General features: G+C 43.5%; 1 protein-coding gene across 3 annotated transcripts; it reads left to right on the forward strand.

The window, feature by feature from the left end:
• Window positions 1-364: 364 nt before the first annotated feature.
• On the forward strand, window positions 365-24,528 carry LOC110521176 (inner centromere protein A). Of its 3 annotated transcripts, XM_036969189.1 has the most exons (15): window positions 365-588; window positions 1,200-1,348; window positions 1,522-1,629; window positions 2,848-3,479; window positions 14,021-14,151; window positions 14,832-14,969; window positions 16,059-16,076; window positions 16,576-16,785; window positions 16,892-17,002; window positions 20,332-20,394; window positions 20,548-20,678; window positions 21,469-21,577; window positions 21,898-22,008; window positions 23,137-23,338; window positions 24,001-24,528. In XM_036969189.1, exons 1-15 carry the CDS (start codon window positions 586-588, stop codon window positions 24,183-24,185), a joined length of 2,301 nt encoding a protein of 766 aa, XP_036825084.1. In that variant the 5' UTR covers window positions 365-585; the 3' UTR covers window positions 24,186-24,528. The 3 variants fall into 3 exon arrangements, with proteins under 3 accessions (XP_036825084.1, XP_036825083.1, XP_036825082.1); XM_036969187.1 differs by having other exon boundaries at window positions 369-588; window positions 20,332-20,678; XM_036969188.1 differs by lacking the exon at window positions 16,059-16,076 and having other exon boundaries at window positions 368-588; window positions 20,332-20,678.
• Window positions 24,529-27,263: the final 2,735 nt, after the last annotated feature.

Raw genomic sequence — 27,263 nt, forward strand, 5'->3', positions numbered from 1 at the left:
TATTTACAATGATGGCCTACCAAAAGGCAAAAGGACTCCTGCGGGGACAGGGGCTGGCATTAAAAATAAAAAGTAAATTAAATACAAATATAGGACAAGACATACATCACGACAAGTAATGCCTTTATCAGTCCACGTGCTTAATCTAGCCTAGGCTACATCACTAAGGTTTTGAGCCGACTTCCCAGTGGGCTTTGAAAGGGGCCAAAACGAACGCAATCACATTCGTTCACCGGATACAAACTCCTCCTAGCGGTGTAACCCGGGCCAGATAATCGAATCCCCTCAGCGTACGAGCCCGGACATGTGCTCTCGGGTTTTATTGGCTATGGGGAGGAGCAGACTGGGGTTCGGTATTACAAACTAGTCCCCAATTGGCTCAGACTGTTTAGAACAATTTAAACGGGTTTCAGCGGGTGTTGAAATCAAATTGGAGGAAAGACTGACTATTATGTTGCGCAGAGAATGATAATGGTGGATTATACGACGAATACTTTTATGAACATTATCGAAATCATCTGCAGTGTAGAGTGAACTGCTATCTCAGCGAAACGGATTGTATTTTGTCGAACCCGGAAGAGTGTTATGGTATGCGAGTTGTATTTGCCCTAAATAAGGTTTAGCCTACATTCGCTATAAATACACCGGGCAGCTAACATTTTATCAACTCGCTATTTTGTCCAAACCGGCATTAGTTAGATTTCTGTTTCTTCAACATATTTATTTACTTCGTATATATTTTTTAAACTGCATGATAGATTCATGACCATTGGAGGCCACATTGTGGAAATGTACGGAATAGCTCAAATTAAAATGATCTAGTTCACTTGTTAGCCAATTTGTAATGATAAATCCCACATTTGCTAACATTTGATACAATGCATATTTGTTTTGTACATGTTTTTTTAAATTATTGTCATGAATTGTCTGGATGGTTGTCGTATCACTTTGTTTATTCTTTGTGTGTCATTTGATGTCATGTTTAATGTTATCTGCAATATTTGGTTACAAAGCATGAAAGTTACGTTTAATATCTTGTGCGATATTATGTTCACTAAACAACTATTTTTGTTTATTGTCCTTCCTAGATAGCCCATTTTAGATGGGAGAAACGATTAATTTATCTACGAGAGGAGGTTTAACACATCCCACCAAATATGTAATAATCAGTAATTTTTTTTGAAACCGATCTTTCACAGACAGCGACTATGAGCTCTGTACTGTCCTCAACACGCACCCTGCTGCAGATGTTCGATGTGAAAATACAAGCGTTTGCCAATGAAATTGAAAATGACCACATGGTGTGGCTGTTTGAGATCCAGCACGAAGCCAACCGCATATTCTCAAGGTGGGAGGATAAAGAACCCACCGTTGTCATAGACACACTTTTAGTTATTTTTTTTGTGTCATTTTTAATTCTGTAAAGTAATGATTGGCAGAAGGAAGGAATTCATCCTACAGCTGTTGACCTTTCTTTCTGGAGTCATTCATATTAACATTTTAGTTTTCTTCCTGTCTCAGTGACTTTAGTGCAGAACTGGAATTGATGCCAAAGACTCCATCACAGAAGAAGCGCAACCGTAGGAAACGTCTATCTGTGGGTCAGAATGAAAATCGCAACAAGAGACGGTAGGTTATCCAGTTTATTTGCCTTGACGGTAGGCTCCTGTGTTGTGTCCTGTCCAGACATGTCTCAGTATAACCTTTTCATTTATGATCCTTCACGTTAATCATAGTGATACTGTTTTATGCCAGCGCCATCCCACTGCTGGCTTGCTTCTGAAGCTAAGCAGGGTCGGTCCCTGGATGGGAGACCAGATGCTGCTGGCTTGCTTCTGAAGCTAAGCAGGGTTGGTCCCTGGATGGGAGACCAGATGCTGCTGGCTTGCTTCTGAACCTAAGCAGGGTTGGTCCTGGTCGGTCCCTGGATGGGAGACCAGATGCTGCTGGCTTGCTTCTGAAGCTAAGCAGGGTTGGTCCTGGTCGGTCCCTGGATGGGAGACCAGATGCTGCTGGCTTGCTTCTGAACCTAAGCAGGGTTGGTCCTGGTCGGTCCCTGGATGGGAGACCAGATGCTGCTGGCTTGCTTCTGAAGCTAAGCAGGGTTGGTCCTGGTCGGTCCCTGGATGGGAGACCAGATGCTGCTGGCTTGCTTCTGAAGCTAGGCAGGGTTGGTCCTGGTCGGTCCCTGGATGGGAGACCAGATGCTGCTGGCTTGCTTCTGAAGCTAAGCAGGGTTGGTCCTGGTTGGTCCCTGGATGGGAGACAGATGCTGCTGGCTTGCTTCTGAACCTAAGCAGGGTTGGTCCTGGTCGGTCCCTGGATGGGAGGCCAGATGCTGCTGGAAGTGGTGTTGGGGGGCCAGTAGGAGGCACTTTTTCCTCTGGTCTAAAAGAACATCCCAATGCCCCAGGGCAGTGATCAGGGACATTGCCCTGTGTAGGGTGCTGTCTTTCAGATAGGATGTTAAGCGGGTGTCCTGACTCTCTGTGGTCTCTAAAGATCCCATGGTACTTATTGTTAGAGTAGGGGTGTTAACCCCGGTGTCCTGACTAAATTCCCAGTCTGGTCCTCATACCATCACGGTCACCTAATCATCCTCATCTTACAATTGGCTCATTCACCCCCCCTCCCCTCCCCTGTAACTATTCCCCAGGTCTTTACTGTAAATGAGAATGTGTTCTCAGTCAACTTACCTGGTAAAATAAAAATGTTGTACAGTTATCAGAATCACTGTTATTCCTCAACACATTTGCATGTACCAGGAACTTAACCTGGTGTGTAATGGTGCTGACAATGCGTTACAATAAACAGTCTGTGTCTCTCTCTCTCATTTCCCTCCTGCAGCTTCTCCAAGGGAAAGCGCAGCGACCTGCGTCGCTCCTCCGTGTCCACCTCCCTGAACCTGATAGCAGAGGATGAAGGAGGGTCCCCAGTCACAAGGGAAGAGCTGGTCAAACCCTCACGCGCTCGCAGAACCAAACAGACCACCCAGCCTGAGGTGGCATCACCTGTACGCAGCACCCACAAAGGAGCTGCTCAGACCTCCTCCTTCCAGCTGGAGGAGGCACAGCAGCAGGTGTCTCGCTCCATCAGCCAGATCCTGGAGGAGGAGGCTGAGAGTAAGAGGGGGGAGTCCAGCTCAGACTCCTTCCAGCCCCCATGTTTCACACCCCGTCGCCCCCCTCTGACCCAAAGCCACATAACTAAAGCCGTAGTTAAGATCTCAGCCTCCGAGCGGCAGTCTGCAGAGCTCCAGATGAACCCCAACGCAGAGCGCTCTCCAGGCCGCGCCGCCATTAAGATAGTCATTGCTGCTGCCACGCACTTCGGCCCCAGACGGAGCTCTGTGCGGCTCTCCCTGGCAGGGCTGAGAAACAGCATGACCCAGGAGTCTGTCCGTAGGGCCTCCAGGAGATCCTTCCTGAAGAAGGCTCGGCTGGGCAGCTCCACCTGCAGCAGTAACGTCAGCGGGCTTGGTGAGTGATGAAATATGACCTGTTGCGTTGTGCCATTACACTGTGAATAGAGTTGATGTACGTCTAACAGTACAGACTTTACGTCCGTTCCCTCGCCCCGACCTGGGCGTGAACCAGGGACGCTCTGCACACAGTCAAGTCACCCTCGAAGCGTCGTTACCCATCGCTCCACAAAAGCCGCGGCCCTTGCAGAGCAAGGGGAACCACTACTTCAAGGTCTCAGAGCAAGTGACGTCACCGATTGAAACGTCATTAGCGCGCACCACCGCTAACTAAGCTAGTCATTTCACATCGGCTACATACGGTTTGGTGGTATCCAGATGTTCATGCTGTTCCTGTACCATACCAGGGTATTACTGGCAGTGCACAGAAGGGGCGCTATTTCTTTCCCAAGAATATATATATTTTTAATGCTAACTAAATACTGGCGCATTCCCATAGTAGATGCTTTACGGTGGGAAATATACGTGCGGAGATCATCTGTTCACCCACACCACGTCTCCAAGACACGGCGGTTGGAACCAAAGATCTCCAATTTGGACTCCAGACCAATGGACAATTTTCCACCAGTCTGATGTCCATTGCTCGTGTTTCTTGACCCAAGCAAGTCAATTACTATTGGTGTCCTTTAGTAGTAGTTTCTTTGCAACAGTTGATGTTGAGATGTGTCTGTTACTTGAACTCTGAAGCATTTATTTGGGCTGCAATTTCTGAGGCTGGTAACTCTAATGAACTTATCCTCTGCAGCAGAGGTAACGCTGGGTCTTCCTTTCATGTGGCGGTTCCCATGGGAGCCAGTTTCATCATAGCGCCTGATGGTTTTTGTGACTGCACTTGAAGAACCTTTTCAAAGTTCGTAATTGTCCGTATTGACTGACCTTCATGTCTTAAAGTAATGATGGACTCTCGTTTCTCTTTGCTTATTTGAGATGTTCTTGCCATAATATGGACATAATTTAATAAGATGTCACAACACAACTAATTGGTTCGAACACATTAAGAAGGAAAGAAATTCCACAAATTAACTTTTAAGAAGGCACACCTGTTAATTGAAATGCATTCCAGGTGACTACCTCATGAATCTGGTTGAGAGAATACCAAGAGTGTGCAAAGGTGTCATCAAGGCAAAGGGTGGCTACTTTGAAGAATCTCAAATATAAAATATACATTTTGTTTAACTGTGGTTTCTCATTTATTTGAGCTGTTCTTGCCATAATATGGACTTGGTCTTTTACCAAATAGGGCTGTCTTCTCTATACCCCTGTTGTGTCTGGACTATCATTAAATGTGAAGACTGTATATTATCAAATCAATTTAACTACCGATTTTAAACTAATCATGTAACTTTAATTAACCAGGAAGTCGGGGCACCACGGGAACATGTTTATAGTGTCAATTTCCCAACTAACTCTTCAGATACTGAATGTCACAAACCCTTGGATATCTGCACGAACCCTAGCCTAAATATGAATCAGCGATATACAAATTGGCTTAATTATTTATTTACTCACTAAATAATCACACAGAATTACATAACAAACAAACTAGAGGTTGAACGATTAAGCTGCATGGCTCGTAAGCATTCAGCAAACGCAGGAAAGTGATGTTTGAATATCAGCTCTTTGCAATGCTTGAAGCACAGCGCTGTTTATGACTTCAAGCCTATCAACTCCCGAGATTAGGCTGGCAACACTAAAGTGCCTATTAGAACATCCAATAGTCAAAGGTCTATGAAATACAAACGGTATAGAGAGAAATAGTCCTATAAATACTATATTAACTACAACTTAAAACTTCTTACCTGGGAATATCGAACCACCAGCTTTCATATGTTCTAAGCAAAGAACTGAAACGTTAGCTTTTTTTACATTTGCACATATTGCACTTCCACTTTCTGTGTTTTTGCATCATTTAAACCAAATTGAACATGTTTCACTATTTTATTTGAGACTAAATATATTTTATTGATGTATTATATTAAGTTAAAATAAGTGTTCATTCAGTATTGTTGTAATTGTCATTATTTTTATTATATATATAAATAACCAAAAAAATTGTCTGAGTAATCGGTTATCGGCTTTTTTTGGTCCTCCAATAATTGATATCGGAGTTGCAAAATCCTAATTGGTCGACCTCTAGTCCAGAGTAGTGATGCTAGTTCGGGCGGGAGGGTGCGGGCAAAAAATCGGTTGAAGAGCATGCACTTAGTTTTACTTGTATTTAAGAGCAATTGGAGGCCACGGAAGGAGTGTTGTATGGCATTAAAGCTCGCTTGGAGGTTTGTTAGCACTGTGTCCAAAGAAGGGCCAGATGTATACAGAATGGTATCGTCTGCGTGGAGGTGGATCAGAGAATCACCAGCAGCGAGAGAGACATCATTGATATATACAGAGAAAAGAGTCGGCCTGATAATTGAAAACTGTGGCACCCCCATAGACTGTCAGTGGTCTGGACAACAGGCCCTCCGATTTGACACACCGAACTCTGTCTGAGAAGTAGTTGGTGAACCAGGCGAGGCAGTCGTTTGAGAAACCCATCTTCTCCCAAATAGTTTAATATTTACTCATTTTATCCGACATCTAGATGTAAACCTGGGAATTGTACACATTAAGAGATACAGTTGTGCGTTTTCAGTCCTTCATGAGATCACCAAATGAGAGACACTCGTCATGATTGTTCTTTAAGTGTCCACGGACCACTCCCACGTTCTCAAAAAATATAAATATTGTTTAATTAGTCAAACTTTTGATGTCCAAGAATCTCTCTGTTCCACAGTTTACATTCCAATCTCGAACACTACAGAGCATAGGGGCAGCGTATTTTATGACTAACCATAAAACAGCCGACCCCCCCCCACACTGTAACCTGATCCCTCAGATCTTCACAGGAGAGTCATGACATTCTCCCTACCTTGTCACAACACCACTGATTGGCTCAAACGCATTAACGTAGGAAAGAAATTCCACAAATGTAACATTTAAGGCACACCTGTTAATTGAAATGCATTCATGAAGCTGATTAAGAGAATGCCAAGTGTGTGCAAAGTTGTCAAGGCAAAGTGGATGGCTATTTTGAAGAATCTCGAATATAAACAAATCAAGATATATTGTAACACTTTTTTTTTTTGGGTTACTACATGATTCCATGTGTTATTTCATAGTTTTGATTCTACAATGTAGAAAATAGTAAAAATAAAGAAAAACCCTTGAATGATGTGCTCTAAAACTTTTGACTGGTAGTGTATATTCCAATTAATCAAATATAACTCTATATATCGCCCAACCCTACTGGGTTTCCCCTTGTAATCTGTTACGCCCAGTCTTAATTCTTTCTTTTTGTTGTTGTGTTTTTTGGTATCATGACACAAAACCTGTTATCGAAGTCAAAATTCAGGTATCCTGACAACCCCTGTTTAGTAATTTATACCATGTCTATCTAGCTTTTACCATTTTCTTGTGTTCTCCACATGTAAATATATTGACCGTATCGTAGTGAAATTTATGGTCTAAACTCATCTCTTATTTTGGTTTAACATGGTGTCGAACCACCAAGGGGCTGTTAGTGTTGCGGTTCGTTGTTTCACTCGCTCGGTGGCCCAGACACCTTCCACCATGCCAACACCAGCCTCGATCATCAACAAGGCCAAGACTGGCACACCAGGCTCTGGATCAGGTACAGACGATTATACCTGTCTCTCTACCACACATCACCATACCACACACCACCACCATACCTCACACCACCACCATACCTCACACCACCACCATACCTCACACCACCACCATACCTCACACCACCACCATACCTCACACCACCACCATACCTCACACCATCACCACACCACCACCACCATACCTCACACCATCATCACCATATCACACAGCACCATCACCTCCATAACACACAGCACCATCACCACCATATCATGCCACACATCACCACCATCAGCAAGGCAAGACTGACACACCTACCAAATCTGTGTCGTGCATCATAACAAAGCTGCGTCGTACCACACACCCAATCACGTTTTCCCCTAATGACCCTGTTCAAACGGGGAGTGGAAACAACAAGGAAGTAAATGCATTGGTTCTAACCTGTGTAATCATATGTGTCTGTAAAAACACTTCCCTGCCTGCCCACTCATTTGATCAATGCCAGAAAACATTTTGATTGGAAACTAAGGGTGCGGTCGTAAATTGCCTCCAGTGTGTCAGAGTGCACTCTGGTCATTCCTAAAATCAGAGCCTTGTCTGTTTGGTCAAATCAGAGCCTTGTCTGTTTGGTCAAATCAGAGCCTTGTCTGTTTGGTCAAATCAGAGCCTTGTCGGTTTGGTCAAATCAGAGCCTTGTCGGTTTGGTCAAATCAGAGCCTTGTCAGTTTGGTCAAATCAGAGCCTTGTCGGTTTGGTCAAATCAGAGCCTTGTCGGTTTGGTCAAATCAGAGCCTTGTCGGTTTGGTCAAATCAGAGCCTTGTCGGTTTGGTCAAATCAGAGCCTCGTCGGTTTGGTCAAATCAGAGCCTCGTCGGTTTGGTCAAATCAGAGCCTCGTCGGTTTGGTCAAATCAGAGCCTCGTCGGTTTGGTCAAATCAGAGCCTCGTCGGTTTGGTCAAATCAGAGCCTCGTCGGTTTGGTCAAATCAGAGCCTCGTCGGTTTGGTCAAATCAGAGCCTCGTCGGTTTGGTCAAATCAGAGCCTCGTCGGTTTGGTCAAATCAGAGCCTCGTCTGCTTGGTCAAATCAGAGCGCACACGGCACTAATGTCACTGGACCTTTTGGCCGAGGAGTAGGGTTGATCCAAGTCTAACTCTAACGGCAGTCAAGCATCCAACCTAACTGGCTAAAGTTGGCTAGCTACTTCCAGACAGAAATGAGAGAACACCTCACTCTGACCATTTTACTCACCCTAGCAGAGCTGGATAGGCTCTGCAAACGTTTACCCGCAGCGTTCATATTCAGCGGGTATTGCGCGTTTGTAAATTCATGGGTATTCTGAGCTCTGGCAAACCCAGACTAGAGTGCTCTGAAATCAGATTAGATAGCCAGAGTGTTTTCATAAATTCAATCTGGCTAACATTCGTTCAGCATAGCTAGCTTGCTAGCAAAGCGATTCACATTTCTTGCTAGCTAACCTGCATCTCTAGCTGTAGCCACCGAAAAACTTAGTGGGAAAATAAGTATTTTACTCAACCACTCCAATTACATGACATCCTCCCTGCCGCTAGCTAACGTTAGGCTCTGTGTTTTTTTAGTCTGCTAAATAAATAGATAAGCTAGACTATTAGTGATGTTATGACTGAGTTGTGATCATTACCCTTGCTAGTTTGATTGTATTGACGTTCCCAGCCTAATTTACATGATTTAAACTCGGTCATTAAAACTGAAACCGTGCATCCTGAATGGAAGCAGCAAATAATGTACCAGGCCAGCTGGGATTTAAAACCTGATTGCAATAGTTGTTGGACCACCAAGAAATGTATTGGTGAATTTTATTAATCATGCATTGAACTGCATCCATCTATTCTGCCAACAATGCCTTTAGTGTATGTCATAGAATTTTGTCAAATATAACCTATTTTTAAAACCTATACATATATACACACACACACGCACACAGTATACAAGGTCTCAGGTGTGAACGGGGAGCAGGTGTGTTAAATTTGGTGTCATCGCTCTCACAACAGATCCGTGAAGTATTGGAGTGGGCTTTTAGTCTGACTCAGGAGGCGCTTCAGAGCATACTACTCACTAACGTAACCCTGGACAACAGAGTAGACGATCTCGGGGCGAGGATCTCCTTCCAGAGAGACATTGGGGACTCTTGCATACTCTGTTTTACAGAATCGTGGCTCTCTCCCGATATACTGTCCCCGTCTGTTCAACCAGCGGGGTTCTCTGTCTATTGCGCAGACGGGGAAAAATAAACTCTCTAGGGGGATAAAGAAATGTAGAGGTGTATGTTTCATGATTAACTACTCATGGTGTGATCGCATATAGGAACTCAAGTCCTCTTGTTCTCCTGATTTGGAATACCTCACCATCAAATGCCTACCTCGTTACCTCCCGAGATAATTTACTTTGGTTATAGTTACTGCCGTGTATATTCCCCCCGATGCCTGTCACGGAACTACACTGGACTTTGTGCAAACTGGAAACTGCATAACCTGAGGCCACATTTATTGTAGCTGCTTTCTTGAATTAAGGAATACTCTACTGAAGTTTCATCAGTACGTCTCCTGTGCTACTCGCTCATCGAGCAATCTTGTCCTTTGCAACTCCCCCTTCTTGGGCGGCTACAAGGCCCTCCCTTCGGCAAATCGGATCACACCTCCATTTTGCTCCTCCTCTCATATAGGCAGAAACTTAAACAGGAAGTACCCGTGGTAAGGGCTGTTCAACATTGGTCTGACCAATTTGTAATCTATGTTTCAAGATTGTTTTGATCACGTGGACTGGGATATGTTCCGGGTAGCCTCTGAAAATAGTATTTACATATACACTCGGTGACTGAGTTAATCAGGAAGTGCTTAGAGGATTTTGTTCCTACTGTGATTAGAACTTATCAAAACCATGGATTGATGGCAGCATTCACACAAAACTGAAAGTGCGAACCACGGCATTTAACCACGACAAGGTAACTGGGAACATGGGCGTGTACAAACAGACCAGCTATGCCCTCTGTTCAGGCAAACAAACAGGCAAAATGACAGAACAGGGACAAAGTGGAGCCGCAATTCAACGGCTCAGACACGAGATGTATGTGGCATGGACTCCAGACAATCACAGGTTATAAAGGGATAACCAACAACATCGTGCCACCGGCGCCTTGCTCCTGGACAAGCTAAGCACCTTCTTTGCCCATTTTCAAGGAAACAAGTGCCGCTCACGAGGACTGAGCTCTCATTCTCCTCAGACGGTGTGACTAAGACATTTTAAGGCTGCCGGCCCAGGCGGCAGCCCCTATCCCAGTGTGTTGTCCTCACTTGCTTCAAGATGTCCACCATTGTTCCTTTACCCACTCACTACTTCTGTCATCATGAACTGCTTTGTGAGGCAAGTTGAGGATCATAATCACCTCCACCTTACCCAACACCCTAGACCAGTGGTCACCAAGCCATTCCTAGTTGATTACCAAAAATTTCTATTAAAAAAAACAACGATAAAGCCTTGCGTTCGTATTATTTTTCATTTGTTTTGTACTGTTGGTGGTAGGTGCACTTGATTCAGCAGCCCTGGTGCCGGGAAGGCAAAGTGTTCCCATTTTTTTTAACCATTTCATGTGTCTGAAGGTAGAACTACGCCTACCCAACAAGCCCAGAAAGGAAATCAAGTGAACCTATAGGCCTACCACTGGCTAATCCGATGGCTCAGATCCCCGTGTCTGGAGTTTCCTCGTGCCATAAACTGTAAAAAGAAGCTTTGAATGCACAGCAAAGTTGATCATGTGAGATTCCAAAATGAATAAAATCATGACAAGACTCAACGAATGCAGTAACAAGCTGCTGTTTATGCGTTTAGCTCATGTTTAAGTTGTTGATCAGCACTGTCAACACTGTTAAACAGCCATAACATTTGCATTCTCCCTACTTCCGCTCATGCTACAACCAGCACTGCAGCTTCAATGAAATACAAAGTGTGTCCATAAGCTTGCGTTATGATTTACTGCTGGTCTTTTTTAATATAGAGGAATATTTCACTTTCTCTGAAATATCACATTTCCATAAGTATTGAGACCCTTTTACTCAGTACTTTGTTGAATCACCTTTGACAGGGATTACAACCTTGAGTTGTCTTGTGTATGACGCTACAAGCTTGGCATACCTATATTTTGGGAGTTTCTACCATTCTGCTCTGCAGATCCTGTCAGGTTGGATGGGGAGTGTTGCTGCACATCAATTTTCAGGTCTCTCCAGAGATGTTTGATCGGGTTTAAGTCCGTGCTCTGCATGGACCACTCAAGGACATTCAGAGGCTTGTCCCGAAGCCACTCCTGTGTGGTTAGGGTCGTTGTCCTGTTGGAAGTTGAACCTTCGCCCCAGTCTGAGGTCCTGAGCGCTCTGGGGCAGATTTTCATCAAGGATCTCTCTGTACTTTGCTCCATTCCTCTTTCCCTCCATCCTGACTAGTCTCCCTGCCGCTGAAAAACATCCCCACAGCATGATGCTGCCACCACCATGCTTCACCATAGGGATGGTATCAGGTTTCCTCCAGACGGGATGCTTGGCACTCAGGCCAAAGAGTTGAATCTTGGTTTCATCAGACCAGAGAATCTCATGGTCACAGAGTCCTTTAGGTGCCTTTTGGCAAACTGCAAGTGGGCTGTCATGTTTCTTTTACTGAAGAGTGGCTTCCATCTGGCCACTCTACCATAAAGGCCTGATTGAGGAGCTCCTCCTCCACAGAGGAGCTCTGTCAGCATGACCACCGTGTTCTTGGTCACATCCCTGACCAAGGCCCTTCTGTTTTTCGCTTTGTCGTTATGGGGTATTGTGTAGATTTGAGGGGAAAACAATTCAAAATATATATTTTGGAATAAGGCTGTAATGTAACAATGTGGAAGGGGTCTGAATACTTTCTGAAATGCACTGTAGTCGAGGCTCATCCTAAATAACTACTGCTGTACACCATTTCTATTCATATACTGTTTATGCACACCATCTTGTATAACTGCTGCTCTACACACCATCTTGTGTAACTGCTGCTCTACACACCATCTTGTGTAACTGCTGCTCTACACACCATCTTGTATAACTGCTGCTCTACACGCCATCTTGTATAACTGCTGCGCTACACGCCATCTTGTATAACTGCTGCTCTACACACCATCTTGTATAACTGCTACACTACACACCATCTTGTATAACTGCTGCGCTACACGCCATCTTGTATAACTGCTGCTCTACACGCCATCTTGTATAACTGCTGCTCTACACGCCATCTTGTATAACTGCTGCTCTACACCCCATCTTGTATAACTACTGCTCTACACACCATCTTGTATAACTGCTGCTCTACACACCATCTTGTATAACTGCTGCTCTACCCACCATCTTGTATAACTGCTGCTCTACCCACCATCTTGTATAACTACTGCTCTACACGCCATCTTGTATAACTGCTGCTCTACACACCATCTTGTATAACTGCTGCTCTACACACCATCTTGTATAACTACTGCTCTACACGCCATCTTGTATAACTGCTGCTCTACCCACCATCTTGTATAACTGCTGCTCTACACTCCATCTTGTATAACTGCTGCTCTACACACCATCTTGTATAACTGCTGCTCTACACACCATCTTGTATAACTGCTGCTCTACACACCATCTTGTATAACTGCTGCTCTACACACCATCTTGTATAACTACTGCTCTACACACCATCTTGTATAACTGCTGCTCTACACACCATCTTGTATAACTGCTGCTCTACACACCATCTTGTATAACTACTGCTCTACACCCCATCTTGTATAACTGCTGCTCTACACCCCATCTTGTATAACTGCTGCTCTACACACCATCTTGTATAACTACTGCTCTACACACCATCTTGTATAACTGCTGCTCTACACGCCATCTTGTATAACTGCTGCTCTACACGCCATCTTGTATAACTGCTGCTCTACACGCCATCTTGTATAACTGCTGCGCTACACGCCATCTTGTATAACTGCTGCGCTACACGCCATCTTGTATAACTGCTGCTCTACACACCATCTTGTATAACTACTGCTCTACACACCATCTTGTATAACTACTGCTCTACACACCATCTTGTATAACTACTGCTCTACACGCCATCTTGTATAACTGCTGCTCTACACGTCATCTTGTATAACTACTGCTCTACACGCCATCTTGTATAACTGCTGCTCTACACACCATCTTGTATAACTACTGCTCTACACGCCATCTTGTATAACTACTGCTCTACACACCATCTTGTATAACTACTGCTCTACACACCATCTTGTATAACTGCTGCTCTACACACCATCTTGTATAACTGCTGCTCTACACACCATCTTGTATAACTACTGCTCTACACGCCATCTTGTATAACTACTGCTCTACACGCCATCTTGTATAACTACTGCTCTACACGCCATCTTGTATAACTACTGCTCTACACACCATCTTGTATAACTGCTGCTCTACACGCCATCTTGTATAACTGCTGCTCTACACACCATCTTGTATAACTACTGCTCTACACACCATCTTGTATAACTGCTGCTCTACACGCCATCTTGTATAACTGCTGCTCTACACGCCATCTTGTATAACTACTGCTCTACACTCCATCTTATCTATATTCCCGGACTCTTCTTATATTTCTTAATTTAGTTTCTCTTTGGCGATTTGTGTATTGTTCATTATTACTGCACTGTTGGAGCAAGAAACACATTTTTTTTGCTGCACCTGCAATTTAATATCTGCCGTGTGTGTGTGTGTGTGTGTGTGTGTGTGCGCAAGCAATAAGAATTTTTTTTATTAGATTTCTTGGTGGTTAACGTCCTTATTCCATTCATTCCTAGATGGCAGCGGTAAGCAGTCACCATCAAGTCTGGGTCCTCGTCTCAGTGCCAAGCGAAGAGTAGCAGCGGAAGCTAAAGAGGACTTCCAGACCCCCGGGAAGAAGCCTTCACCCCTCAAGAAGAGCCAGAGTGTAAGAACTAAGACATAAGGCTCTCTTTTGGATATACATATCTCTTTTGGATATAGCAATGTTATTTTTTTTTTAAATGTTTCAAAAGTGTTTTGAGTGAAAAATGTAGGTCTTCCTAGTGTGCAAAAAAACAAACATTGGAATTGATGTCATTTTAAACCATTTTGCGGTTGTATATTTGTTGTAATGTCATTTTAAACCATTTTGTGGTTGTATATTTGTTGTAATGTCATTTTAAACCATTTTGTGGTTGTATATTTGTTGTAATGTCATTTTAAACCATTTTGTGGTTGTATATTTGTTGTAATGTCATTTTAAACCATTTTGCGGTTGTATATTTGTTGTAATGACATTTTAAACCATTTTGTGGTTGTATATTTGTTGTAATGACATTTTAAACCATTTTGTGGTTGTATATTTGTTGTAATGTCATTTTAAACCATTTTGTGGTTGTATATTTGTTGTAATGACATTTTAAACCATTTTGCGGTTGTATATTTGTTGTAATGACATTTTCCAATCATGTTTTCCCTCTAGCTTGTCTGGCACAGAGTGGGCTATTTATTCCACAGGGGTTAAAGGGTTTTTTATCATAGTGTCATGTGTAGGCTACTTTCTATTCTATAGACCCTGATGTAGTAAATTCAGCCTGTGTGTTTTGTTTTTGTTGTCTACTGTAGGTGAGGCCCAACGTGAGGTCGTTTCTCCACACGGTCCAGAAGAACCAGATGATGCCGATGAACCCTGGGTCTCTGGGACGCAGCACGGTCATGAAGCCCTTCATTCAACACACCACGCCGGACAGAGTCGACCTCAAGGTTCGGTTTTTTATTTTTCTTCATTGTTTTATTTAGGAGCCCTTGGGATGTGCTACTTCCTGAGGAATAAGGAAGTCCTCCTTATCGGACGTCCTCCGCTCATATATAATTTAAAATTATAAACTGGGTGGTTCAAATGCCTGAATGCTGATTGGCTGACAGCCGTGATGTATGAGTGTGGCAAAACATTTTCTTGTTTTTTTTCTAATTACGTTGGTAACCAGTTTATAAAAGCAATAAGGCACCTCGTGGGTTTGTGATATATGGTCGGTTGGCGTCGTGCCTTCCAACAGCCCTTTGCCGTGGTATATTGGCCATAAACCACACCCCCTCGGCCCTTATTCCATAACTGACCTATCCCTTTGCCAGAATGTTGTCCTGATCACATCTCATAAAACTGTTAAGTGTAACGTATTGAACCGTTCGCCACGAGGACATCTGTTCAGTCCGCGCTGTGAACCAGAATAAATACATAATTTTTGCTTCATATAAACACTAGGCCTATAGGTAATGCCTATGCTGTGTTGTATGCCGTTGCCTCGAGTAAATCTGAGCTAAGAACTTGTTCTGTAGGATGTCGAGTGGTGGGGACCATCGTTTTTAAATCTCCAGTTTTGGATTTTTTTTTTGTCTTCACGGTAGATTACAGCGGGGATTGCCAGTTGTGGATAACAGGTAAACACTATTGTCGTTGGCCAATCACAAGTCATCAAAAGCGTCTCTACAGTCATAGTCTCTGCGGTGTGGCAAAGCAATTTAGGAGATTATTTCCTCAATGGAAGATGGAATTAAAAGTTAAATGATTTTATTTTACCTTTATTTAACTAGGCAAGTCAGTTAATAAGAACGCGTTCTTATTTTACAATGATGGCCTAGGAACAGTTCAGGGTCAGAACGACAGATTTTTTACCTTGTCAGCTCGGGGATTTGATCTTGCAACCTTTCGGTTACTGGCCCAACGCTCTAACCACTAGGCTTCATCTTGAGCCAAAAGGATTTTAGTGTGATTTTTAAAAACATGAATCCCAATCTTACCAGAACATATGCAGCCTTGTTAACTGGGTCTTTCTCTCCCGGTCCCATCTACAGTCGGGCAGTGGTCTTGTGGTACGTATCAGAGGAATCTAGTGGGATATGTGGGGGTGTGTTTCGTCTGTCACTTCACTGGTACAGCTCTACTTGTCCGTCCGTCCGCCCCCCCTCCTTCCTCCCTCCCCATCTGTAACAATGGTGTTAGGTTCCAAAGGGTTTATGTCTAACTTGTTTTAAGGCATTTGCTGCATGAGCCTAAAGCACATACGTTCCCTCCTCGCCAACTAAATGGTTATCATTGAAATACATGGAGTTTTACTCTGCAAATCTTTTTTTTAAGGCACATCTTGATGGATTCTATTTCAGAAATCACCCATGGTGCCTTTTAGTCATAATAATCTTACTCACTTTTCCCTTTCCACTTATCGTCCCATTTAACAAATAAACAAATAAATAAATACTACCACTGCTTTCACTCAGTCCCCAATGAGTTGCCACTAGAATGCATGGGAAACTGTCAATGTACTAGGAGAGCTGATTCCTCAATGACATCAGTGTGTTTTTGGATTTCTAGGAAAGAGAATGCCTGAAACTGGAAGCACTGAAGAAGAAGCAAGAGCAAGAAGAGGAGAGGGGGAGGAAGAAGATGGAGGAAGAGAAGAGGAGAAAACAGGAGGAGATGAAGAAGAAGAAGAGGGATGAACGGCTGCGGAGGGTAGTCGAGGCCCGGGTGAAGGAGGAACAGAAAGATAAGAAGATTCTCCAGATTGAGAAACACGACACAGTAGGAGAGCTTGACAATTAACTTGAATTAGATTTTTATGAGAAGCAGAACTGTGTTGTATTTATTAACGCAAAAGTGCTCAACCATTTCCCCTGTTGTTCCCCAGCTGCAAGTGGAGCACATGGCAGAGGAGAAAGCCAAGGAGAAGGTGGCCGCCAAACGCCAGGACGAGCTGGAACTGAGGAGGAGGAGGAAGAGGAAGAAGATTCAACAAGCTGTGAGACAAATATATCCTGACATTGTTTGGTTTATATTTTATATGTTGTTTATAATGCCAGCGGCATACCACCCTGCATCCCACTGCTGGCTTGCTTCTGAAGCTAATCATGGTTGGTCCTGGTCGGTCCCTGGATGGGAGACCAGATGCTGCTGGCTTGCTTCTGAAGCTAAGCAGGGTTGGTCCTGGTCGGTCCCTGGATGGGAGACCAGATGCTGCTGGCTTGCTTCTGAAGCTAAGCAGGGTTGGTCCTGGTCGGTCCCTGGATGGGAGACCAGATGCTGCTGGCTTGCTTCTGAAGCTAAGCAGGGTTGGTCCTGGATGGGAGACCAGGTGCTGCTGGCTTGCTTCTGAAGCTAAGCAGGGTTGGTCCTGGTCGGTCCCTGGATGGGAGGCCAGATGCTGCTGGCTTGCTTCTGAAGCTAAGCAGGGTTGGTCCTGGTCGGTCCCTGGATGGGAGACCAGATGCTGCTGGCTTGCTTCTGAAGCTAAGCAGGGTTGGTCCTGGTCAGTCCCTGGATGGGAGGCCAGATGCTGCTGGCTTGCTTCTGAAGCTAAGCAGGGTTGGTCCTGGTCGGTCCCTGGATGGGAGACCAGATGCTGCTGGAAGTGGTGTTGGAGGGCCAGTAGGAGGCACTCTTTCCTCTGGTCTAAAAAAAAAAATCCTAATTTGCCCCAGGGCAGTGATTAGGACATTGCCCTGTGTAGGGTGCTGTCTTTCGGATGGGACGTTAAACGGGTCTCCTGGCTCTCTGTGGTCACTAAAGATCCCATGGTACTTATCGTAAGAGTAGGGGGTGTTAACCCTGGCGTCCTAACTAAATTCCCAATCTGTCCCTCTTACCATTACGTTCACTTAATCATCCTCATCTTACAATTGGCTCATCCTCTCCCCTGTAACTATTCCCCAGGTCATTACTGTAAATGAGAATGTGTTCTCAGTCAACTTACCTGGTAAAATAATATAAATATATTGTAATTGCATCCCTGGCTATGTCAAATCAACCCCTTGTCCCCCCAAGGTCCTAACTGGCCGAATATGGCCGAATATGATGTGAATATGAGGCGAATATGAGGTGATTTATATTTGACCCCCCCACCAAGTTTTCTGAACAAAAAAAGTGTAATAACATATATTTTTTATTTTATTGTTGGACATAAGACTGTTAAAAACACCAAACAAGCTACTTTAATTTAGGTAATCTGTTCCAAAGTATTACCACACATAGAGATGCAAAAATATCATATATTTAGGATGTGAGCAAGGTTTGAAATGATTGTTTTAGCCAAATATCTGTTTGGGGTACTTGTGGTCAATTTGCATTCTTCAAATGATTTGTAATTTATGTTCTGGCCCCATGACCATCCACTCATTTTGTTTTCCCATCGATCGACTGGTCGATCTCCAAGGCGTTTCTAGTCGATCGACTGGTCGATCTCCAAGGCGTTTCTAGTCGATCGACTGGTCGATCTCCAAGGCGTTTCTAGTCGATCGACTGGTCGATCTCCAAGGCGTTTCTAGTCGATCGACTGGTCGATCTCCAAGGCGTTTCTAGTCGATCGACTGGTCGATCTCCAAGGCGTTTCTAGTCGATCGACTGGTCGATCTCCAAGGCGTTTCTAGTCGATCGACTGGTCGATCTCCAAGGCGTTTCTAGTCGATCGACTGGTCGATCTCCAAGGCGTTTCTAGTCGATCGATTGGTCGATCTCCAAGGCGTTTCTAGTCGATCGACTGGTCGATCTCCAAGGCGTTTCTAGTCGATCGACTGGTCGATCTCCAAGGCGTTTCTAGTCGATCGACTGGTCGATCTCCAAGGCGTTTCTAGTCGATCGACTGGTCGATCTCCAAGGCGTTTCTAGTCGATCGACTGGTCGATCTCCAAGGCGTTTCTAGTCGATCGACTGGTCGATCTCCAAGGCGTTTTCTAGTCGATCGACTGGTCGATCTCCAAGGCGTTTCTAGTCGATCGATTGGTCGATCTCCAAGGCGTTTCTAGTCGATCGACTGGTCGATCTCCAAGACGTTTCTAGTCGATCGACTGGTCGATCTCCAAGGCGTTTCTAGTCGATCGACTGGTCGATCTCCAAGGCGTTTCTAGTCGATCGACTGGTCGATCTCCAAGGCGTTTCTAGTCGATCGACAAACATTTCTGTAAAAAAAAATAATAATTCCATTGCTATTGTTTTCTCTCATTTTTGTGCTGTTGGTGGTAGGTGCATTTGATTCAGCAGCCCTGGTGCGGTGAAGGCAAAGTGTTCCCATTTCTTTTTGAACCATTTCATATGTCTGAAGGTAGAACTCTGCCTATCCAGCAGGCCCTGAGAGCAAATCAAGCGCACCTATAGGCCTACCGTTCGCCAATCAGATAACTGTGCAGAGCTTTCTTGAATATTAAAAGACGCCTTGAACTCACAGCAAAGTTGACACTGGAAAAATGTAAAACCTTTTTTTAAAACAATGACTAGAGAGACAGCAAAACACTGCTGTTGTTATTCAGCACTGCCAACACACGTATATTAAAAAAAACAAAAAACCAATCTGAGCAGTAGATCTCCGCTTGCAGTTTGACTCAAAGTGATCGTGACTCAGGGGAAAAAGTTGGATGATCTCTGCTCTTGGTCCTGTCCCCACCCCTGGGTGTTTTTTTTTCCTTTTCTTTCCATAGCGCTACACAGCTGATTCAAATAATCCCATTTTATTGGTCACATACACATGGTTAGCAGATGTTAATGCGAGTGTAGCGAAATGCTTGTGCTTCTAGTTCCGACAATGCAGTAATAACCAACGAGTAATCTAACCTAACAATTCCACAACTACTACCTTATACGCACAAGTGTAAAGGGATAAAGAATATGTACATAAAGATATATGAATGAGTGATGGTACAGAGCAGCATAGGCAAGATGCAGTAGATGGTATCGAGTGCAGTATATACATATGAGATGAGTAATGTAGGGTATGTAAACAAAGTGGCATAGTTTAAAGTGGCTAGTGATACATGTATTACATAAAGATGCAGTAGATGATATAGAGTACAGTATATACGTATACATATGAGATGAGTAATGTAGGGTATGTAAACATTATATTAAGTGGCGTAGTTTAAGCTTTGGTTATTTGAAAAAAACTGAACGTGCACCCAGGGTTTGGGAGACCCTGCTCTAGGATTGGATAGGTGACTGGCCTATTAGAGGGCAAGCCGAAGCTACTACCTATCCAATCATCTCAGACCTGCCTAGGGGTTGATCTGGAATTGAATACAAATCTCTTTAAGGCAGGGGTGGGTTGTTAATGTAATCCTTGTCGTCGTCGTCGTCCCCCCCCAGGAGGAGGAGGAGAAGAAGCGTCACCAGGAGCTGCAGACTAAGAGGAGAGCAGAAGAGGAGCAGGAGAGGACTCGTAAGATGGCTGAGGCCCGACTAGCAATGGAGGAAGAACAGGAGAGGACTCGCAAGATGGCTGAGGCCCGACTAGCAATGGAGGAAGAACAGGAGAGGACCCGCAAGATGGCTGAGGCCCGACTAGCAATGGAGGAAGAACAGGAGAGGACTCGCAAGATGGCTGAGGCCCGACTAGCAATGGAGGAAGAACAGGAGAGGACTCGCAAGATGGCTGAGGCCCGACTAGCAATGGAGGAAGAACAGGAGAGAGAGAGACGAGATGCAGCTGAAAGGTACATTTCCCCATAGCGAACTACACAAGTCAAATAATATTAAACGCAACATGCAACAATTTCAAAGATTTAACCTGAGTTACAGTTCATAAAAGGTCATCGGTCTATTAAATTTCACATAACTGGGAATACAGTTGGTCACAGATACCTTTTTAAATGTTTTATTTTTGTTTTAAAGTGGATCAGAACCAGTAAGTATCTGGTATGACCACCATTTTCCTCATGGTCATCATGGCCACCTAATTGTCCCCAGCTTACAATTGGCTCATTCATCCCCCCTCCTCTCCCCTGTAACTATTCCCCAGGTCGTTGCTGTAAATGAGAACGTGTTCTCAGTCAACTTACTTGGTAAAATAAAATGTAAAATAAAAAACAGCTCCTGTGGACATTCCTGCAGTCAGCATGCCAACTGCACACTCCCTCAACTTGAGACATCTGTGGCATTTAATGGCCTTTTAATGTCCCCAGCACAAGGTGCACCTGTGTAATTATCATGGTTATTCAGCTTCTTGATATGCCAAACCTGTCAGGTGGATGGATTATCTTGACAAAGGAGAAATGCTCACTAACAGGGATGTAAACACATTTGTGCACAACATTTGAGAGAAATAAGCTTTTTGTGCTCTAGGAAAATTTCAGGCATTTTATAATTCAACTCGTGAAACATAGGGCCAACACTTTACGTGTTGATATTTTTACTCATTGTATATAATTTAAAACAAATTAGATAGCAGGAATGTTATTTCTGTTGTGGAGACAGATGGCTGTTACTGAAAATGGTGTGTTTCAGGGATCGGGTGAAGAGGGAACAGACGTTTGCTCTTCAGAGAGACGTGGACAGAGCTGCCGGAGAGAGAGAGAGGAAAGAGTTGAGGATGAAGGAGAGGAGGAGGAGGAGGGTAAGTCATGCTTTAGGGGAACCGACTAGGGTTGCAAAGAAAGGGTTGGAAACTTTCCGATTTAAATTTCCGGAATTTTTCCATGTGAAGTTAAACCTGGGAATTTTGCTTAAATTCATCAAAAAATGTAACTTATAACAGTGAACCTTTTTTGAGGGATACACAAGGCAATTCTAGGTCTTGATTGAACTATCCCCAATTCAATGGAATTGCAACCCTCTGCATGCACAGTGCATTCTTCTATCACATGTACAGCTGATTCTCTTACCTTTTTTTTCTATGTATTATTTACTAAATAGTTTGTATGTTCTACCCACCAGGAGGAACAGCAGAGGCGAGCGGAGGAGGAGAGACACAGAGAAGCAGCCAGACAGACAGAAACGGAGGCTGCCACCACTGTTGCCACGAGTCACCTGACTGCTGAAGTTGAGGTGAGGAGACTAGGGGGTAACTGATGTGGAAAGGTCACTGGATAACAGCTAGAGCTAGCTCTACTTCTGAGAAAGGCATAGAGCCTTTGTTTAGTCGGTCTGCATAGAGCCTCATTTGTTTAGTCGGTCTGCACAGAGCCTCCTTTGTTTAGTCGGTCTGCATAGAGCCTCCTTTGTTTAGTCGGTCTGCATAGAGCCTCCTTTGTTTAGTCGGTCTGCATAGAGCCTCCTTTGTTTAGTCGGTCTGCATAGAGCCTCCTTTGTTTAGTCGGTCTGCACAGAGCCTCCTTTGTTTAGTCGGTCTGCACAGAGCCTCCTTTGTTTAGTCGGTCTGCACAGAGCCTCCTTTGTTTAGTCGGTCTGCACAGAGCCTCCTTTGTTTAGTCGGTCTGCACAGAGCCTCCTTTGTTTAGTCGGTCTGCACAGAGCCTCCTTTGTGTAGTCGGTCTGCACAGAGCCTCCTTTGTGTAGTCGGTCTGCACAGAGCCTCCTTTGTTTAGTCGGTCTGCATAGAGCCTCCTTTGTTTAGTCGGTCTGCACAGAGCCTCCTTTGTTTAGTCGGTCTGCACAGAGCCTCCTTTGTTTAGTCGGTCTGCACAGAGCCTCCTTTGTTTAGTCGGTCTGCATAGAGCCTCCTTTGTTTAGTCGGTCTGCACAGAGCCTCCTTTGTTTAGTCGGTCTGCACAGAGCCTCCTTTGTTTAGTCGGTCTGCATAGAGCCCTGTTTGTTTAGTCGGTCTGCATAGAGCCTCCTTTGTTTAGTCGGTCTGCACAGAGCCTCCTTTGTTTAGTCGGTCTGCACAGAGCCTCCTTTGTTTAGTCGGTCTGCACAGAGCCTCTTTTGTTTAGTCGGTCTGCACAGAGCCTCCTTTGTTTAGTCGGTCTGCACAGAGCCTCCTTTGTTTAGTCGGTCTGCACAGAGCCTCCTTTGTTTAGTCGGTCTGCATAGAGCCTCCTTTGTTTAGTCGGTCTGCACAGAGCCTCCTTTGTTTAGTCGGTCTGCACAGAGCCTCCTTTGTTTAGTCGGTCTGCACAGAGCCTCCTTTGTTTAATTGGGGCATAATAATTATTTTTAATAGAAAATGTATCCATATTATACCTTCATGTTCTCCCATGGCCCACGACGAAGACGCCCGTAGGGAAGGGAGGATTAATCAACCGCACTGCAGATATCAAGCAGTCTCCGCAGTCGTATGAGATCACTCCTAAGGGGGGCGACAAGCCCGTTGTTCTCAACACCAACGCCGAGGACTATGGGATGGATCAGAACAGTGAGGACTCTACTGATGATGAGTCGGCACCAAGGAAACCCATTCCCAAATGGGCCAAGGGTACGTTGAGGAGAAACTCTCTATTTTTATTTTACTGTCCTCCAAAGACAGTTAAAACCAAGGAAACCCATTCCCAAATGGGCCAAGGGTACGTTGAGGAGAAACTCTCTATTTTTATTTTACTGTCCTCCAAAGACGGTTAAAACTGCAATATAACATAATCAGTATAAATTATAACACAATCGGTATAAATTATAACACAATCGGTATAAATTATAACACAATCGGTATAAATTACAACATAATCGGTATAAATTAAAACATAATCGACGAGGATTCTTAGTGAAAATATATATATATATATATATATTTTTTTAAGTCTCTTGATTCTAAAATGAGCCATTTCCACATCAAGCCAGGGTCATATTGGAAAGAACCAATAGTGGCCGTCTTGGGTAAATTTCAATTCTTGTTTTCTATAAGCAGGAATTGGCCCCACTGTGTATTATGACATATTGCTAAGTCTACTTTTAAACCTGATGTTGGGTAACTTACCTTGAGTTATAACACAGGCTGTGGATCCATAGGTAACCATCTGTTCCACTCCCCTTGGATCCAGCTGGAATGAGCCGTATCATGTTCTGTGCATGTATTTCTTTACCGCAAGCCCCCCCCCCCCCCCCCCCCCCATATTATTAAAGCAAACCTGTACTCCCCTCTAGGCGACCAGCTGAAACAGTCCATGAAGAGGCAATATTTCAACCCAACGGACGTGGACTGTCACTATGGAGAGATTGAACCTCCAATGTTGAACCACATCTTCTACAAGAACAAACCTCGTTACCTCAAACGTACCAGTTCTGGTATCTGGTACTCTCCTCCTAAAATGGAGGCTCTGCCCATTTAAACACTGGGAACTGGGATAGAATGGGTTTTATATTGTATTTTTGTTGCGTTTTTGTTCTTTTGCATGTGTTATATTATAGAACCCTCTGGTTGACGGACACCTGAAGTGACTGCAGATAAGTGCAAGAAATGTAGCAAACCATTTTATATATATATATATATATATATATATATATATATATATATATATATATATATATATATATATATATATATATATATATATATATATATATATATATATATATATATATATATATATATATATATATATATATTGTATTTTTTTATATAAATGTTGTATACATTTCAAAAATTCTCTTGAATAAAATGAGTAGAACATGTCCACGCTTCTGAAGATGGTCATTTTACGTTGTTCACATGAAGGACAGCAGTGGAACTGTGACAAACTTGAGAAGGGGCCGGCTACCGCCTTCCAAACTGTACAACCAATAACAAAAGAGACTGTGAGGTAAAAAAATATATATATATATATATATATAATATAAAAATATATATATAATATAATATAAAAAAAAATATATATATAATATATTTATTTACATATATATTTATTTATATATATATTTATATATTGTTACTCACCTGCAGAAATGGATGGATTTCCATCCTATATGGATTCTGGAGAAGTGTAGATCTTCAATAACAGTTTGGTTTGGAGATGTCAGTCTAATACAGACTAAATATAATATATTACCAAATCATTTTCTCTGTTGATCTGAACTGCTTGATTTTGTTGCTCACACTTCTCCATGTTCATTTTGGCAATGTTCAGTTACCCCCTAGTCTCCATGTTCCCCCTAGTCTCCATGTTCCCCCTAGTCTCCATGTTCCCCCTAGTCTCCATGTTCCCCCTAGTCTCCATGTTCCCCCTAGTCTCCATGTTCCCCCTAGTCTCCATGTTCCCCCTAGTCTCCATGTTCCCCCTAGTCTCCATGTTCCCCCTAGTCTCCATGTTCCCCCTAGTCTCCATGTTCCCCCTAGTCTCCATGTTCCCCCTAGTCTCCATGTTCCCCCTAGTCTCCATGTTCCCCCTAGTCTCCATGTTCCCCCTAGTCTCCATGTTCCCCCTAGTCTCCATGTTCCCCCTAGTCTCCATGTTCCCCCTAGTCTCCATGTTCCCCCTAGTCTCCATGTTCATTTTGGTATTTTGAAAAGCAGTTTTGTCCTTTTCTTTTTACATTGCTATCACGTTTGTCTACTCATGCAATTGCGAGTGTGGCATCATTTTACAAATGCCGTTTTGGGCAAAGACATCCTTTTTGTAGTAGTATTTGTTTATTTTTTTTTAATGTAATTTTGAGTGAATATTCATATTTACAATATTATTAACAATCAGGATGTGTCTAATGAGGTAAATGAAGCCGACCCCATGCTTCAGCCTAATTTATTTATAGCCACAGTGCTGCATCAGTTGGACTACAGGTGATATTGATATATTTGGGCCATATGATGTAGCACATCTGATAATATGGACCATGCATGCTCCAATATGTTAAAATAATTCATATTTTTACCAAAATGTTAATGGTCCCATTTCTTGAAATGTATATTTTTAGTGTCAGAACTTTTTTTGTAAAATTTTCATACATTTTCGGAGTAAAATGTCGCAAATCAACGGCCCAAACACAAAGACGTATGTGGCAGGGTCTACAGACAATCACTGATTATGAAGAGAGAACCAGCCCCCGTCGCGGACATCGTCTTGCTTCCAGACAAATGAAGCAACTTAAATGAAAGAGAATAATGCACTAATAAGTAGATGTCAGAACCGACTCGCCAAAACAATAGTTTTGTTAACAGGAAATCTGTGGAGTGGTTGAAAAAAAGAGTTATAATGACTCCAACCTAAGTGTATGTAAACTTCCTACTTCAACTGTATCTATTCTCATCCCATCCATTTACTAGGTTGTGTGTATTAGGTTTTGTTGTGGAATTTGTTAGATATTAGGTTTTGTTGTGAAATTGTTAGATATCATCTGTTAGATATTACCCCACTGTCGGATCTAGAAGCACAAGCATTTCCCTAAACTCGCAATAACATCTGCTAACAATGTGTATGTGACCAATAACATTTGATTTTAAAATGTTCTCAGTCTTCTACAAAAAAAAAAAATCCTGGTGTAACAGTATAACTTTAGTCCGTCCCCTCGCCCCTACCCGGGCGCGAACCAGGGACCCTCCGCACACATCAACAACAGTCACCCGCGAAGCATCGTTACCCATCGCGCCAAGAAAGCCGCTAGCCTTTTCACAAATCAAATCAAATGTATTTATATAGCCCTTCGTACATCAGCTGATATCTCAAAGTGCTGTACAGAAACCCAGCCTAAAACCCCAAACAGCAAGCAATGCAGGTGTAGAAGCACGGTGGCTAGGAAAAACTCCCTAGAAAGCAATGCAGGTGTAGAAGCACGGTGGCTAGGAAAAACTCCCTAGAAAGCAATGCAGGTGTAGAAGCACGGTGGCTAGGAAAAACTCCCTAGAAAGCAATGCAGGTGTAGAAGCACGGTGGCTAGGAAAAACTCCCTAGAAAGCAATGCAGGTGTAGCAGCACGGTGGCTAGGAAAAACTCCCTAGAAAGCAATGCAGGTGTAGAAGCACGGTGGCTAGGAAAAACTCCCTAGAAAGCAATGCAGGTGTAGAAGCACGGTGGCTAGGAAAAACTCCCTAGAAAGCAATGCAGGTGTAGAAGCACGGTGGCTAGGAAAAACTCCCTAGAAAGCAATGCAGGTGTAGAAGCACGGTGTCCTTTCACATCGGTTACACTGGTGAGGACTCTCCCAGTTTTAATACATGTACAAAATTATCCTCTTTACTTAAAGGCATGATGGTCACTTTTTCCATTAAAGGGGAAGTTAACTTGGACTTAAGTTTCAGTCATGGGATATTGTTTGTTTGTTTGTTGGTTTAAACACTGTTGGTGTCTCAACTAACCACAAACGTTATGCTGAATAGTCTTGTAATCAGGGCCTCCCGGGTGGCGCAGTGGTTAAGGGCGCTGTACTGCAGCGCCAGCTGTGCCATCAGAGTCCAGGGCCCAGGCTCTGTCGTAACC

Source organism: Oncorhynchus mykiss, chromosome 30 (assembly GCF_013265735.2).
Source record: "Oncorhynchus mykiss isolate Arlee chromosome 30, USDA_OmykA_1.1, whole genome shotgun sequence".
Taxonomy (NCBI): domain Eukaryota; kingdom Metazoa; phylum Chordata; class Actinopteri; order Salmoniformes; family Salmonidae; genus Oncorhynchus; species Oncorhynchus mykiss.